This window comes from Typopeltis vanoorti, chromosome 19 (genome assembly GCF_054136105.1).
Source record: "Typopeltis vanoorti isolate ZY-2024b chromosome 19, IOZ_Tvanoo_1.0, whole genome shotgun sequence".
NCBI classification, from domain to species: domain Eukaryota; kingdom Metazoa; phylum Arthropoda; class Arachnida; order Uropygi; family Thelyphonidae; genus Typopeltis; species Typopeltis vanoorti.
In genome coordinates, this window is record NC_143567.1 from 51387373 (window position 1) to 51406267 (window position 18895).

General features: G+C 34.6%; 1 protein-coding gene across 1 annotated transcript in view; it reads right to left on the reverse strand.

The window, feature by feature from the left end:
- Positions 1 to 18895, reverse strand: part of LOC150096080 (serine-protein kinase ATM-like) — a 250619-nt gene that overhangs the window by 60857 nt on the left and 170867 nt on the right. The window contains exon 15 of the mRNA XM_090409613.1: positions 13807 to 13932. Coding sequence (XP_090265739.1) covers positions 13807 to 13932 — 126 coding nt within the window. The remainder of the gene's footprint in view (positions 1 to 13806; positions 13933 to 18895) is intronic.

Here is an 18895-nt window from a genome sequence, read left to right on the forward strand (position 1 = left end):
TAGTGCTTGGCCAGATAGCGATCCAGTGCGGGCATAATTATCGGTACAGCAGAAAAGCCAGCACAAACCGATCAACAGGCAGAACCACGTGGACCGAACCCAGCAGAGCAGCTTTGCCCACATCGGAAAAGGCAATTCATGATTGTAATCCCTAGTTTGTCCTACCTGAAGACAACTGACCGTAAGAGAGGGTAACAAGCCGTGTGAATTTTTCGGGAGATCGAGAGAAAAGGCAAGAGAGATCTTGATGCTTGATAATGTACAGACTTTTCAATTCTTTTGTATGCAAGAAACAGTTAGCGTGCAAAATTTTGCAGATATGCTCAGTGATTGGACTTACAAAACTGAACCAGGACTTTAGTATCTAATCAACTGTTAGATTGTCTTAGCTCTGAGTAAGAATTCATGTACAGTGTGGTTTTGAATTGCTAGTTTGTTATAGCCTGATAGTTCTTGAATCTAGAATAAGATAAATGCTTGTACAAGAATTCAGTTGAATAGGATCAAGACAGAAATTTAACTGGTAGTAGATATTGTCTCATATTGTTCATGACTAGAAGTATTAAGATTATGCCTGGTTAATCATTTTAAATTTTGTAGGAGAGATTCAGTTTTGTTAAGTGATCTTAATATTTGTACATCGTATTAGAGTAATGAATAAACCTTTCTTTTTCTTATCTAACAAATTGCCCGATCTGTGAACTCAATGCACCACTCATAAAAATAGAACCAGTGCGAGTTAAATTGTGGGGATAGCTATGACTGCAGTAATAGTAAAGATATACAAAGTTTTTTTGTAATTGGGAAATTTAATTGCTTGATTATCGAATAGTGTGTCATTCTGAGTGTTAACTCCCTGATAAGGAAGATTCTCCTGTCTAAGAATTTGAATGGGGCAGCTTTAACAAACAAATTTTTTCCTATTCTGACAAGGAGTTAATTCCAGATTTGTATCAAAGAAATTTGGCTCTAGCTGTGGGCAATTTCTTTGTCTACCAAGTTTTGCACATGTGAGCAATTTAAGTAGTAGTCACAGAAAAAGTAGTTTCACAAAAAGGGTGAAAGCAAGCGCGAGAAATTATATCAAGTAATAGGGATATTCACTAAAGATAATAATCGTAAGTTTTACTAATAACAAATTATAAACACAACAAACATACATACACAAGGTAAGAATTTAAGATAAAGTAAAAAAAAAAAAAAACAAGAGAAATTCAACAGCAGTGAAATTTGCGCAATAAACAAACAAGATAAACAAAGAATAAAAACAAGTGAAATAAGATTTATGAGAAGAACTGCAAAATGCACATTATTAGATCAAAAAAGGAATGAAGACATTTTAAAAGAACTAAAAACAAATTCAATAGAAGAAAAACTAAACAATTATAAACAGAAATGGATTGAACATGTAAAATGAATGGCCAACACCCAACAACCTAAACAAATACTAAAATATAAGCCAATTGGAAAGAGAAGGCAGGGTAGACCTGAAAAAAGGATATTGGATGGATAATGAGACCGGAACAGACCATTAAGGTCTATACTCGTAATTAGTGTTATGATGATAGTGATGATAAAGAATAGGTATTAGTTTAGGCACAACTGGTGGAATTCAATCAGGACTAGAAACCTTTTTTAGTATCCAGGTTGTTCATGATTCTACTGTTGTCATTCCAGCAGAAGGCTACAGGAAGCATGCAATTCAATATTCAAGTAAGGAAAGAGGCGATTTGTCTTTGTAATAAAACTCATGCATTATGGACAATGCAGGAGTTGAATAAGAAGAATGATACCAGTAAGTCAGTCTAATCTTTAAGAGTTTTTGAAATGCTACCAAATCTGGGTTAGAAAGAAGTGGAAGCACAGATGGGTAAAAGTTGTTTCCAGCAGCATTTGCTGGAAAAGGTGAGAAGACTCATGGCAAGGTTACTACATTTAGTCCTAACCAACTCTGACCTGGGCTCTAGTTAGAAAAATCTTCTAGCTTGAGATATTTTAGCAAAATTATATATATCTCACTTCTAAAATTTTAAAACTCTACTATTTGAATATATAATATTACTTAAAAGTTGCTCAACTTTGCAACTGCAGTACATGGAATTCTTCATAGTATGGCATGTCATACATCACTATGATATATCTACCAATAATTGTCTGGACCCCTTGTTATTTGAAGTTATGGAACATTCCAGGTTTGTTAATAACATGAAAATTAGTGTACTGATAGTAGCAAGCAGTATTTCATCGTAGCAGTTGAATGTAAGTGGTATGCCAACACGGCATGAATTCAGTGACTTTGAGAGAGTGTCACATTGGTGGCATGTCCATACATACCACTGCCACTCAACTGGAGCATCCAAAATCAATGGTTAGCAATGTGATCTACAAATGGAGATGTTCTAGCATCACTAGTGCAGAAAAAACCCCAGGGCAGCCCACAAAAATGACTGACAGGGACAAGAGGGTGTTAAAACGGATAGCATGTAAGAACCAGCTATTATCAGCACAGACCATCCACGATGAGTTCCAGAGTGCCAGTAACACCACAGTGAGCACTAATACCATACGAAAAGAACTCCATTTAATGGGTTTCCACAGAAGAGCAGCGGCACACAAGCCGAACATCACAACAACAACAACAAACAAGGCAGCTCGTCTGGCCTGATGTAAAGAGCGTGTGAGCTGGACAATTGACCAGTGAAAAACGGTACTCTGGAGCAATGAATATCAAGGTTTACCTGTTTCCAGTCTGATGGCAGGGTGTGAAGGCAGCCTGGTGAATGCTTTTTACTACAGTGTGTTGTACCCACAGTAAAGTTTGGTGGTGGAGAAGTAATGGTGTGGGGTGCATTCAGCTGGTTTGGAGTGGGACAACTGGTTGTTGTCTATTGTTCCATGAAGACAGCTCAGTACCTTGATATTCTGGATAATCAGGTGCTGCCTACACTGTGGAGGTTTTATGGAACGGATCCGTGTTGCTATCAAGATGACCATGCCCCATGCTACAAAGCTGCAGCTGTTATGGAATGGTATGAAGAGGTGGGTGTTAAACGACTGCCCTGGCCTGCAGAGTCCTGAACTCAACTCCATCAAACACCTGTAGACTAATTGGAGCAGCGATTAAGGTCCAGAGCAGCACGTCCTCAATACGTCGCCGAACTCAGTGCTGCTTTCATGGAGGAATGGAGACAAATTCCAGCTGATGTCTGCCGCACACTGGTGGAAAGTCTGCCTCAAAGGGTGCAGGAGGTGATCAAAGCCAAAGGTGGACATACTCGATATTAGGGTTTGCTTGCTGGTATCAACTGTAAACTGCTAAAGTGTCCAGACCATTATTGATAGATAGTGTACATAAGGATATCACTGATCCAAAGATTGCAGTCCTTCATGCAACAAAAAACAGGATAAAAGAGTAGTGTTCTTGAAGTTTCATTTTCCACAATGGTGAAATGGTTCTTCAGTTAAAAAATGAATCATCTATGAACCAATGCTATTTATTTTCTAGTATGTAAAGGTTAATAAATTTCAAAAACACATGACTGTTAATCAGTTAAACCTTGATATTGGAAAAATAACATGCATATATGAATGAATGATTATTAATAAATATACTAAATTGCACAGATATTATTAGATCAAGTTCAAAATAAATGTAAAAATGGAGGGTAAACTCATGTAAAAAAACCTATTTAATGTAAAATTTTCACCTAAGTGTTGTAGGCATCTTCAGTACTGGATCAGAGCGACAAATAAACAATAACAGACAATTCTAAAAAAGTACCACCTAAGTATGTAATGAAAGATAACTAAATACAGTCAATAATTTCCTAACTAAAAAAATAATAATAATAACACACACACATACATAAATAAAGTTAGGAGAGATTAGCAGATTTAAATAATAAAATCTCCCACAAATGAGATACACATAAACCATCGGATCTGTTTAAGTTAGGACAATGAAGTAAAGTTTGATATGTTTCTTTATAAAGACATTCTAAAAGGAAACACTTTTATGAAGGACTCTTGTCTTGTTCCAATAAACTCTATGTTTAGTACAAAAACCATGCACAGCGAGTCTAGGGCTACTCAGGCTCATGAAATTTATTATTATTATTATTTATTATTATTATTTTCGTGGCACCTCCAAGGAGTCCAAAGACTCATCGCGGGAGGATACTTATTGTACAACTCTCCATTTCCACCTCTACACCGAACCTCTACATCAGCACCATCTACTGCCCGCATTTAATAAAAGACTCATGTTCTTCTAGAGATGAATAAAAACAGATCTTCCAGTTTGTACAAAATATGATATCTTTTATCTCCTGCAACTACTACATCTCAAAATCCTAATATTATATCGCCATCTACTTAATCTGAAAGTGGCAGTGTACCTTTTAATTTATTAAATAAGTTTAAATAACCCTTAAGTTTCAAAAGAATTGGTTTCCATGTAGTCTTTTTTTTTACATAAATCCGTTACCCCCATGTTGTTATTTAAGTTTAATGAACAATTCATAATAGTAAAATTTTTTTACGTAAACAAGTGGTACTGACACCTCAATGTTATAGATAAATATTCCTCAGGTGATATTGACTTCCTCCATTGTGTCTTGGTAATTATTCAAGGTCCTACTATTTTAAGTAATTCATCAAAACTTTTAATGCTCATTCTGTATACTGGAAAAAAAATTTTAGGGTGATTTCTTTAATCATGAAAAATTTTATAAAATTGCCCTTTTAGCACCCTCTGACTGATAATTGGATGGACCCAATATTGATTTTTTATGCTTTTTTTCCTGCTTGCTTTTAAACACAACAACACAGCCATAACACAACGCATTTCTGTAAAATCTATTTTGAAACTGACAAAACTGCAACTGATTACTCACAAGTGAGCAAGCATACATAATATTTTGCTGCAATTACAATTTATTCAATTGCAGTGACAGAAAACTGCAAGAGCATGCATAGCCTAATACTGTAAGAATCTTTCTTTGTCTTAGCATGTTCCATAAATCTTCTGAGTAAACAAAATAGAGTTGGCATAATGTTTGTTCTGATTATTTTCTAAAGAGCTGATCAGCGGACACAACTTTTTTAGATCACAAAGTTGTTACTAAACAAACACAGGTTTTATTAATATAATGAAATGAAAAGCAAAACATGCAGGGGAAAATGTCCTCATTTCTAATACAAAAAATTAAATAAATAACAACGCACATATCATCTAGCAACATAATGCAAATTTATTTTTTTGATACTAAAATTGTTGTTCACTTTGAGGTTATATAGTAAAGATCGACCATAAAGTTCATCATTCAATTTCTCATAGGTACCATCAAAATGTATATAGGATACAAATACACCACTACATAATTAAATTTATGTTATTACTAGCAACAGTTTCCTTCAAAAGTAGTCTGTTATTTATCAGTTCTTACATTTGTCTTGAGAGTACTTAAGGGTCAAAGCTATAAAACTGAGATGAGACCTCCACATAGCCTTTAAAGGAATGTGGAGAACCAACCATGGCTTCTGACCTAATGTCCAATCCTCACCTTCTTGTGATGCATCCTGTTAGGTATCTACCAGGATACTGAACGATGGGCTGGCAATTTGGGATTCAGCCGACCAAATTGTATTCTTTTTGGTTTAAACCAAAAAAAAAAAAAATGATGGTACAACATGACAGAATTTCATTCTGGCTGGGGCGTCACCAGGTTAAACAAAGGCCCCCGTTGTTTTCACCAGGGAACCAGGGCAAACAGCAAAAAGTCAGCACATGGAACAAATACTAAAACTTACCTCGACTCAACATCACCAGAGTTCAAGATCAGTACTATCAACATAAGAAGCCTGAATGGCAAAGAAATGGAGCTAGCTGAGGAAGTGGATAAGTAACAGATCGACATAATAAGGGTGACTGAAACAAAAAAGGCAAAAACGGATGAGATCTTTCTGAGCAATAAATACAAAATGTTATATTCAAAAATGAGAATCAAGGAAAAGAAAGAGTAGCCATAGTATTCAACGCTAAATATGAGGATATTCTTCTTGAATGGCAGGCAGTCTCGAGTAGAGTGATCTGGTCAAACATGAGAACGGGGAACTGGACAATGAGACTTATTTTTGCCTATGGTCCCACAGAAGGTTCCACTAAGGTACAAGTGGAGGAATTTTTTGAGGCTTTAGAGAAAGCAACTGACACAATGAAAAAGGAAAAGTTGTTCCTTGTTGAAGATCTAAATAGCAGAGTAAGAAATGATTGTCAGACATAAAAAAATATTTTTGGGAAAATTTGGATTATTATTAGCCATTTATTATTAGCAAAGCTAATAATAATGGCAAATGCCTGTTGGATTTTTGCTCAGTACATGGACTGGTTATTACTAACACAATGTTCCAACATAAAAATGTGCACAAATTCACATGGAGAGAAGAGGCAATGAACAAGAAAAGTCTCATTGACTATGTCATTGTGATAGTGATGTTTTCTCCCTCGTGCAGGACACCAGAGTGTACAGAGGATTTGAAATTGATCACTATTTAGTCTTGAGCAGGATAAAACTGAATTTCATATTGAAAAGAATAAAAGTTGAGCAGCTTTCAGATGTGAACTGTAGACTAAAATACACAAAGATTATTGAAGAAAAAAGGAAAGAGTTTGAGAACAGGAACTAAACTTTGGAGATTCAGTGGCAAGCCTTGAAGAAAATGTTGATTAATTCAGCCAGAGAGGCATGTGGTGAGGTTGTCTGCAAGGATAGAAAACTCAGAACTCCATGGTGGACATAGGAAGTTAAAGAGGCAATGAAGGAAAGGAAGAAAGCATATCAAAAGTTCCTGGCAAATAAGTCAGCTTTTGCTCTTAGAAAATACAGAGACAAATGTAAGAAAGCTAGACACTGTGTAAAACTAGCTAAACAAAAGTCATGGGAAGACTTTGGCAAGAACATAGAAAATAAATATCAAGAAGGTGGGAGGATATTCTGGAGATCGTTAAAGAAGCTCAGAAATGAAGGAAAGAGTGCTGTAAAAGGAATTAGAGATGATAAAGATGACATGAAAATGGGAGAAATAGATATCCTAAGTATGCAGTAATTACTTCGAAAAATTGTTAAATGAAACAAGCAGTGATGACAGCACAGTGGTAAAAAACACTGACCAGGCATGCAATCAGAAATACATATCTATACTTGAAGTAGAAAAAGCCATCAAAAGCCTATGTGGAAAGTCAGCAGGAGTAGATGATATTCGACCAGAAATCCTCAAGTATGGAGGAATAAAAGTCTTACAGTGGCTGCACTGCATAGTTCAGAAGGCCTGGAAAGAGGGATGAATTCCAGATGATTGGAGTAGAGCTCTCATAGTACCCATATATAATAAGGGAAATAAAACTGATTCTCTACTGAGTGTTCCTGATAAGATATATGCAAGTATACTTGAGAAACGGTTGAGAAGGATTGTGGAAGAGAAGCTTAGTGAAAAACAAGCTGGAATCAGGTCATATAGAGGCTGTCAGGATCAGATCCTCACTTTATGACAAATAGTGGAGAAATCATCGGAATATAACAAAGATCTGAATTTAAGTTTTGTAGATCTGAAAAAGGTATATGACAAAGCACCAAGAGAGAAGCTATTCAATATGCATTTGGTGCTAATGGGGCATTATATCAAGCAATACTTAGTCTTTATTTGAGTTGTAAGTCAGCAGTTAGAATTGAAAGAAGTACAGAAAGATGGTTTAATGTTAAATTTGGTGTCAGACAAGGATGTACATTATCCCCTCTGTTATTCATTATCTATATGGATTACATTATGAAGGAAAGTGGTATTAAACCTGATATCAAAATTGGAGACAGCTCTTTGCTTTATGCAGATGATGTTATACTTCTAAATAAATTTACTATAAGTCTGCAAGATTCCCTTACTAAATTGAATAACTGAATGTAATAGATATGATATGGAGGTCAGCATTAAAAAGACAAAGACAATAAAAATAGGCAGAAACGTTGAAAATATCAACTGCATTGTGAATGCAGAACCTATAGAATAAGTAAAACATTTCAGCTACTTAGGCACAATTTTTAGTGAAGATGGAAAATTAAATATGGAAATAGACAACAGAATCAACAAAGCTGGCATGGTAGGTAGTCAACTGAATAAATTCATATCGCAGATATGAGAGTCCTGAGAAAGATTATGGGCATGAACAGATGGCCTCAATGGCAATATCATACTAAAAATGAGGATATTAGGAAAGAACTTGACACTGTCATCATCCAGGAATGCATTATCAGAGCTAATCTCTGGTGGTACGGTGTTCTCTGTCAGGTTGGCAGGAAAAAGACCCAGAGGACGACCAAGATATAGGTGGATTGATACAGTAAAAAGTGCCTTAGAAGACAATAATATAAGATCTGATAATATTGGAGTCTTGACAGGCTGATTTGGAGGAAACAGACTGATTTGGAGGAAAATTGTAGAGAGGAAGTTAGTAATGATGTAAATTTTTCATGTAGTACTATTATATCCTGTATAGCCCTTGAGGGTATATATCAAGAATTTGATGATGATGATATATTTGTCTTCAAATGAACTGTTAACTGCATCAATCCCCTAAATGTTGGTCTTTCTTCGGATCTTTTTCCAGCAATCAGAATCAAACATAAGTTTCTTTTAACCTTTCTTCTCTTTCTGTTTGTGTACTGCACCTTAAATTAACTCTACTCACAAATTCTGGAATGCTAACAATATCGAATTATTGTATTTTCATTTTTAATATGATTCCACCATTGATGTTGTCTGTTTACTTTCCGAATTTTCCTCATAACTTATGTAACTGTGGTGGCTAGTCTGTTCAACAGACTACTGACCACATTGTTTCTAATGAAACTCTCATAATGATAAAACTGGTTTAAACACCGTCTCAATTATTCCACAGAAAATTATTCAATTCTCCATCATAACCACCAGGTCTCCTTATTTTATTATCTATTTACATCTTTAGTTTACTATCTTGGTATCTATGTAATGCACTGGAAGAAAGAAAGGACATTTCTTCAATTGGAAAATTCTAATTCAATTTTTAGTATAATGTGAGCAATCTTTATAAATCTTTTCAACTGAAGGTGAGGTAGCTGGTCTGACAAAACAGAATCATTTTTTCCTGCTGGAAACTCCGATTTTTCCTTACAAAACAGACAACACACTGAGAACACATACGGTTAAAAGACAAGAATACTGAATAGTTATGCTTACGGGTAGTTGTGTAGTCTAGTCTAATCTAAGATTCCATGAAGGTATCATATAATAATAAAAATAATAATCTTCCTAAAACAGCTGAAATGTTTTACTTATTCTATCTCCATTTGAGAACACAGTTGATATTTTTGTCATTTTTATTACATACTTTATCAAAGATTTTTTTATTATATAGAATAACAATGAAGACAGCAAAGCATACTTGTTTTATACATGATTTTACAACGAACCATCTTGTTTTTTTTTGTAACAGCTGACCTAAAACTTAAGTATATAATACTTGAGTTTTAGTTTTGAACAGATTTTCTCCTGGTATCTTATTACAATACTGTAATCTGTAATTACTTCTTTTTAAATAAAAATCTGGTCATGTAAAAGCACTACAGGACATGAATTTAGTTTGTTCTTCATGCTTCTCCTCAGTCTCTTCTCAAGCAAGTTTGTTATAAATCTTACAAGAAACACTTTACAGTGGCATTCCTCTGTAATTTTGACATTCTATATTATTTCCTTTTTAATCAACAGGTACTAAAAGAGTGCTACAATTAGCTAAAGTTCACATGCTTAGACATTCCACTTTATGCAGCATAACCACTGTGTAACTTCCATACCTCCACATTTAAGCATTTCTATCAAATATCTACTCTAGCTTACCTTTCAACATTTCGTATCGGAGTCAGAAAATGTTGCTGACAGTTTTTCTGACTCCGATACGAAAACACTGTGTGAGTACACACTTTTATGTAGTTTTATCATCTTTCAGTGCTTTTACAGTATTCCTCTCTCCACTTCTAACATTGAAAATATTTTGCCACCTTGATATTTTACTGTCTATTGTCTTACCAAAGTCTTTTGCTTAGTTACTTTTACACAGAACTTTCTTATATTTTCCCCTGTATTCTCTTAGAACATCTGTAGACTTACTTCCTATGAACTTTAAATATGCATTCTTCTTTTCCAGAAATGCCACTTTAACTTTTTGAGTACACTATTATGTTTTGATTTTGATATCAATGACAAACTCAACCACATTCCTCTATAGCTGAATTGATCAACATTTCCTTCAGCGTTTGCCTATGAGTTTTCAAGGCTTGGATATTGTTTCTATAACATTTTTTTTCTTCTCTTAATTTGTATATTTGAATGTGTAAGTTACTTGAGTTTATTCTTTTAAAAACTTTTTTTTCAATATTATAAAGGGTGTCCCAAAATTCACGCAAGATTTAAATTTAGCGCCAATTATGTGGTAAAGTGTTGCCAATGAGAAAAAAAAGACAGCGTGACAGCTGACAGTTCAGGGTTATTAAAAATGGAGCGCTACACGAAAGAAAAACGCATTTTCATTGTTGAGCAATATTTTAAAAATAATGAAGGTTTGGCAGCTACAGTTCGCAATTTTCATACAAAATATGGTCGGAATAGTGATTTAACTTCATCAACTGTGAAAAGATTAATTAAAAAATTCAAGGAAACTGGATCAATTAGTGATCTTATACACTCTGGTCATCCTTCAACAAGTCGTTCAACAGAAAACATCGAAGCAGTTCGTGAGAGTGTTGCTGTCCACGTGTGTAGAGGCTTAAGTGCTGTGAGGACATCATATTGGAGGCTTAATGGATTTGTGGATGAGATAGGACTTTAGTGTCACCCACGTGGTTGGGCTTAGTATTGTTTGTTATTTGTGTATATGTTACATTAATTGTTTTTGTAATCCCCGTAGATGTCCTAGTGACTACGACGAAATATAGGAAGTATTAAATTCTATTTTAATTCTTTGCGAGTGTTGTAAAAAATCCATTAAGCCTCCAACATGAAGAGTGTTACTGAGAGTCCAGGAACATCAATTTGGCACCGTGGTCTTGAATTGGGCATTTCGAGAAGCTCTCTACAGCATATTCTCACGAAAGATTTGTATCTTTATGCTTACAAAGTTCAATTGACTCAAGAACTGAAGCCTACTGACCACACACAGCGAAGAGAGTTCGTTGAATGGATTATGGAACAACAAGTGGATGCGTATTTTTCGAACAAAATCATCTTCAGCGATGAGGCTCATTTTCATATTGATAGCTTCATTAATCGACAAAATTGTCACATTTGGGGTTCAGAAAATCCACGAGTGATTGTTGAGAAACAAATGCATCCACAACGTGTCACTGTTTGGTGCGGATTTTGGGCTGGAGGCATCATCGGTCCATTCTTCTTCGAAAATGCGGCTGGTAAGGCAATAGCAGTTAATGGTGCTCGCTATCGCGACATGATAATCCAGTTTTTTGTGCCTAAATTGCAAGATATGGGTGTGGACGACATGTGGTTTCAACAAGACGGTGCCACATGCCATACAGCCCGAGAAACAATTCAATTATTGCATGAGTCATTTCCTGGGTCATGTAATTTCCAGTCTTGAGTCTTGGTGATTAGAATTGGCCGTCCAGATCATGTGACTTAACGCCATTGGACTTTTTTCTTTGGGGTTTTTTGAAGTCTAAGGTTTATGCCAACAAGCACACGACCACCCATGCCTTGAAGGAGCAAATTGAGCACTGTATCAACAAAATTCAGCGACATTTATGCAAAACGGTCATGGAAATTTTCGACAAAAGAGTGCGTATGTGCCAGCAAAGCCGTGGAGGCCATTTACCCGATATGCTATTCCATGCATTTTAACTTATGGATCTGAGAGCTGGGTCAGAAGTAAAACACTTGACCAAAGACTAGAGACCACAGATATGAGAGTCCTGAGAAAGATTAGAGGTGTGAACAGATGGCATCAATGGCAATATCATATGAAAAATGAGGATATTAGGAAAGAACTTGACATTGTCAGCATCCAGGAATGCGTTAGCAGAGCTAATCTCAGATGGTATGGTCACTTAAATAGAATGGGAGAGGAAAGATTAGCAAAACAAGTGTTCTCTGCCAGGTTGGCAGGAAAACGACCCAGAGGAAGACCAAGATATAGGTGGATTGATACGGTACAAAGTGCCTTAGACGATAGAAATATAAGATCTGATAATGTTGGAGTCTTGACAAGTAACAGACTGATTTGGAGGAAAATTGTAGATAGGAAGTTAGTAATGATGTAAATTTTTCATGTAGTACTGTCATATCCTGTACACCCCTTGAGGGTACATGGCAGGAATTTGATGATGATGATGATGCTATTCCATGCATAACCCTATACTGTATACTTTATGAATCAATAAGAAATTACAATTTTTAATTAAAAACCTGTGTTTTCTATCAAAATTACTTCTTGCGTGAATTTTGGGACACCCTGTACTTTCTGTAATACTGTTTTTTTTAATCCTACCAAAAACCAAATGGTCTTCAGTTCATGACCATTTGGTTTTCAATCATGGCCTTTCCAGTGTTACACAGTACCAAGTGTAACACTGGAAAGGCCTGTGTAGCTCAGTGGAAGTGGCTTAGCGCTAGACCACCCGAAGAAAGACTTAAGTTCAAGTCTAGTTGAAGGAACTTTTTCTAAGCCTTTCTTCAACTGGTTGCCAAGTTATTCAATCTCTGCCAAGAGTAAGTGGGGTTTTTTTTTCTCCCATAAACTTAAGAAAATGGACTGTAGAGATCTCCAGTATATTAGACAATAACATATCCTGTTAGAGTTAGGTACCAAGAGATGGCAGCACATGTTTGTCAGTGATACATTTTTGATTTGCTACTGGTAGAGGATTAAAAGGCCTCACCAACTCCCTATAAGGGAATAAAAGGCATTAGCTGATTTTTTTTAGCTGTACCATTGGTTTAATTTTAATGTTATCAATCTAATATCAGGTTTAAAACCACTTTTCTTCAAAATATGATTTGAATAATTACCTGTAAACAGTGAGGATGGATTCTTGTTTTATACCTGTTTTTGCATGAAACCAAATTTCTGTACATCTTTCAATTCCAACAGTTGACTTTAAGTAGAGGATATATTTTTCTCTGTATAGTGTCTCATATACACTAAATAACTGGAGTATTTTCAACAACTTTTCACTTAGTACCCTATCATATGCCTTTCCCAGATTTACAAAACTTAACTACATATCCATGTTGTTGTATTCCTATGTTTATCTTAAACTAAATATAACATTCTGACAACATTTAGTCTCCAGTTTGTTCATCCTCAATTTTCTTCCCATCCATGATTTCTTTAAACTTCTTCTGTCTTTTTTTTTTTTTAAAATAGATGGGTATTATGAGGCAACACTTTCATCATCTATTTGACCTTCTTAACCAGGATTCTATATTATGCTGTATAGTAGCTACTGTCAAAATTTATACCTTCATATTTAAGCATTTCTGGTTATCATCTCTTTCAGGTGCTTTTCCACATTTCAGTTTTTGATTGCTTTTTTTCCTACTTAAAATACTAATATCTATTCCCAATTTCATTTCTTTCAAACTCAGATTTCTGGATGCATAAAGAACTATTTCATTTTAGAAGATATCTTATTCTTTATTATAGAAGACAAAAACATGCCAGAAATATCAAAAAAACACACACATTCATGAAGTAATTTAACAGTTTACCTTTAACTGGATAGTAAGTGAAGATTCCTGAAGATCTGATTTTGATAATGCTCCAAACACAAAGAGATTTTGTAATATCCTCACCATAAGGAATATCTGTTCAACTAACACAATGGGATGAAGACTCTAAGACAAAAAATTATATACGAATTTTTCAAATTTATTAAGCAATATCTTTGATAGTTTTTTTAATTTATTCTAATAAATACAATTTTATATTTTGAATCCTAAGAAATACTGCTTACTTCAATATAATATAATTTGAATTCAAATTACATTATATAATATCCAAAGATTCACCTGCAACGATCTTCCAAATCTTGCACCACCACCTCACCAGAAGAAAGTCTGATATCCAAAACTTAATTCCCTCATGGATATTTTCTCCAGAATGGAGTTATGGTCAGTAAGATATTAAATACAATCAAATATAAAGAACACTTTTGAGAGGTATGTGATGATTTGAGAGTCTGTACTTCTGCATGTATTGCAAAGAAATTCAATGTCACTAATAAAAAAAAATGCTGTATTTTAAAGTAATGGTTAAAAAGAGATTTCATTTCTGAAAACAGAATGCTATATACATATAACATTAATAATTTTTACTAATATTATATCTTCTGGTATGTCAGAAAGTTAGGCTTAATTAAAAATTTTGTAATGCTCTGGGGGGGGGAAAGAAAGTGATGATTTCTGCTTAATTAAAAAGAATTTTTAATGGTTAGAAATTCAGAAGGAGTTTTTTTAAATCCTTCAAATCCACAGTTAAGGAATTTTTAAGTAAGGATGGAGAAAAGAGCTAACAAGTCCCTATTGAAATGTAGAATGCCAGATGCAATTAAAAATTCTTTTTGAAACTTTCTCATCGACTTCTTACCATACAGCTTAGATACTATTAGCAGTGAAGGAGGTAACAAATTATTACACTAAAATATACATATTGTGGAACAGAAACATCATGTCAGGATCCTAACCTTCCTATCAAGGCAGGAATGCCATGATGGATGACGACTGCTTGTTTTTACCAAGGAAAGGAAACTTAAAATTGAACTTTTATTAATAAACTCTTGGTAATGAATCACAGAAAAGCATGTTTTATATTAGCATTTTTTCCCCCTGTATATTTCTACTTGACTTACTATAGTAAATACTTATTTCTATATGATTTAGTAGGCAATAGCTTATTCTGCCTATGTTACTAAAAAAAAAAAAAAAGGCAAAAAGTTATTGCTCAGAATAATGCACTTAAATGATTCTGGCATCTCTAAGAAAATTAATGTGAAAGTTAAAGTTGTATACTTTAAGCCAGGGTTCCCAAACTTCTTGCTAAAGTGGAGTCCTAAAGAAAGCAAAATTTTTTGCAGAGCCCCTCACAGCTCAATCTTTAAAATAAACATGAAAAAAGGAAGAAATCAATAAACACTCACCATTTTACAATTTAGTGCTCCATAAATTTAAAAAATTTAAGTTCATTTTAATGATTTCAGTGCAGTTATTGTTTTGAATTGCAGAGTTTTTCAAAGTCTGGTATGATGGATGTAACTTGTAGCATTTCATCATATTATCGATTCATTAATTAAAAAAAAAAAAGTGAATGTTTATAAACAAGATTCGTGGAGCCCGCTTTGGGTAACCTGCTTTAAGCCATGTGCTCAAGAGTAGAAGAGAATGTAATTTCCGATATGAAAATTAAAGTTCAGAATTTCTGAATTCAATAAAACTAATAGTAAACAGAAATATGTGTGTGTGTGTGTGTGTGTGTGTGTAAACAAATATATTCATGTAATATACATCTGTAATATCATCTTAGACTGGTCCCTACCATTCTATCTATCTTTCTTTCTTTTCTTCTTGCTCCTTCCCCACAATGCTATTCGAGTAATTGAGGGATAGGGGTGAATCATTCCTATTTTACTATTTCTTTTGGTCTTATGCAGTGAGAGAGTCTGCCTTCTCTCCCAGATATTTGCCTCACCTACCTAGCAGTCGAATGATGAGTAATTAAGGATTACTCATTATTAATTACTGTCCTTAATAAAAAATAAGAAACAAAAGTTTAACCTTAAACAACTCAAATCAAATACCCCTAAAAATTATTTAAAACAAATTTTGCTTCTGCTCTTTTTGAAATCTCTGCTAACTCTCTTGATCCTGATACCTCTTATCAACAGTTTTCAAAGACAGTTATTGAAGCAATGATATTAATAAATTGATTTTTTAATGATCAGTTACTGATCATTAAAAAATATTGAAAAAATACATATAACATTAAGAAATATTAAAAAATAGGGTATGATTATTCAAGTAAACTATTCGTGTGTGATGATAGCTTGGATCAACAAAATTCAGAGAAAACTGTTCCAATGATAGAATAATCACTGTTGTCTGTGACTAAAAACCATCTCATCATTATCAAATTCCTGACATGTACCCTCAAGGGGTGTACAGAATATGATAGTACTACATGAAAAATTTACATCATTACTAACATCCTATCTACAATTTTCCTCCAAATCAATCTATTACTTGTCAAGACTCCAATATCATCATTATCAGATCTTATATTTCTATCATTTAAGGCACTTTGTACCGTATCAATCCACCTATATTTTGGTCTTCCTCTGGGACTTTTTCCTACCAACCTGGCAGAGAACACTTGTTTTTCTAATCTTTCCTCTCCCATTCTGTTTAAGTGACCATACCGCCTGAGATTAGCTCTGCTAACGCATTTCTGGATGCCAACAATGTAAAGTTCTTTCCTAATATCCTCGTTTTTAATATGATATTGCCATTGATGCCATCTGTTCACGTCTCTAATCTTTCTCAGGACTCTCATATCTGCAGTCTCTAGTCTTTCGTCAAGTGTTTTACTTATGACCCAGCTCTCAGATCCATAAGTTAAAACTGGTTTCAAACTGTCCTGTATACAGCTAATTTAGTGTTCCGACTAATTTCTCTCTTATTCCATATGAATTTATTCAATTGACTTCCTACCATATCAGCTTTGTTGATTCTGTTGTTTATTTCCATATTTAATTTACCATCTTCACTAAAAATTGTGCCTAAATAGCTGAAATGTTTTACTTGTTCCACAGGTTCCCTGTTCACAACACAGTTGACATTTTCAACAATTCTACCTATTTTCATTGTCTTTGTCTTTTTAATGCTGACCTTCACACCATATCTCTTACAACAGTCATTAAATTTAGTCAGGGAATCTTGCAAACTTGTAGCGGATTTATTTAGAAGTATAACATCATCCGCATAAAGCAAAGAGCTGACATTAACATCTCCAATTCTGATATCATGTTTAATACCACTTTCCTTCATAATATGATCCATATAACAGAGGGGATAATGTACATCCTTGTCTCACACCAGAGATAACATTAAACCATCTTCCTGTACATCTTTCAATTCTAACTACTGACTTACAACTCAAATAAAGACTAAGTATTGCTTGATATAATGCCCCATTGACACCATATAACTGTAGCATATTGAATAGCTTCTCTCTTGGCACCTTGTCATATGCCTTTTCCAGATCGACAAAACATAAATACAGATCATTGTTATATTCCCATGCTTTCTCGACTATTTGTCGTAAAGTGAAGATCTGATCCTGACAGCCTCTATTTGGCCTGAATCCAGCTTGTTCTTCATCAAGCTTTTCTTCTACAATTCTTCTCAACCGTTTCTCAAGTATACTCGCATAGATCTTGCCAGGAACACTCAGAAGGGCAATACCTCTGTAATTCTCACATTCAGTTTTATTTCCCTTTTTATATATGGGCACTATTAGAGCTCTACTCCAATCATGGGGATTTCGTCCCTCTGTCCAGGCTTTCTGAACTATGCAGTGCAGCCACTGTAAGACTTTTATACCACCATACTTCAGCATTTCTGGTCGAATATCATCTACCTGCTGCCTTTCCACATTTCAAGCCTTTGATGGCTTCTTTTTACTTCAAGTATGGATATATATTCCTGACTGTATGCCTGTGGAGTGTTTTTTACCACTGTGTTATAACTGCTTGTTTCATTTAGCAATTTTTCGAAGTAATTACTCCATACTTCAAGGATATCTTTTTCTCCTGTTTTCATGTCACCTTTATCATCTCTAACTCCTTTTACAGCACTCTTTCCTACATTTCTAAGCTTCTTCAACAACCTCCAGAATATCTAACCACCTTCTTGATATTTATTTTCTATGTTCTTGCCAAAGTCCTCCCATGACTTTTGTTTAACTAGTTTTACACAATGTTTCGCTTTCTTACATTTGTCTATGTATTCTCTAAGAGCAAAAGCTGACTTATTTGCCAGGAACTTTTGATATGCTTTCTTCTTTTCTTCACTGCCTCTTTAACTTCCTGTGTCCACCATGGAGTTCTGATTTTTTTATCCTTGCAGACAACCTCACCACATACCTCTCTGGCTGAATCAATCAGAGTTTTCTTCAAGGCTTGCCACTGAATCTCCAAGGTTTGGTTTCTGTTCTCAAACTCTTTCATTTTTTCTTCAATAATCTTTATGTATTTTAGTCTACAGTTCACATCTGAGAGCTGCTCAACTTTTATTTGCTTTAAAACTTTCTTACATGTTATTCTTTTCAATATGAAATTCAACTTTATCCTGCCCAAGACTAAATAGTGATCGCTTCCAATTTCAAATCCTCTGTACACTCTGGTGTCCTGCACCAGGGAGAAAACATCACAATCAACAATAACATAGTCAATGAGACTTTTCTTATTCCTTGCCTCTTCTTTCCAAGTGAATTTTTGCACATTTTTATGTTGGAACATGGTGTTAGTAATAACCAGTCCATGTGCTGAGCAAAAATCCAACAGGTATTTGCCATTATTATTAGCTTTGCTCTTTTCTCCAAATTTTCGCAAAATATTTTTGTATATCTGACAATCATTTCCTACTCTGCTATTCAGATCATCAACAAGGACCAACATTTCCTTTTTCATTGTGTCGGCTGCTTTTTCTAAAGCGTCAAAAAATTCCTCCACTTCTACCTTAATAGAACCTTCTGTGGGACCATAGGCACAAATAAGTCTCATTGCCCAGTTCCTCATTCTCATAT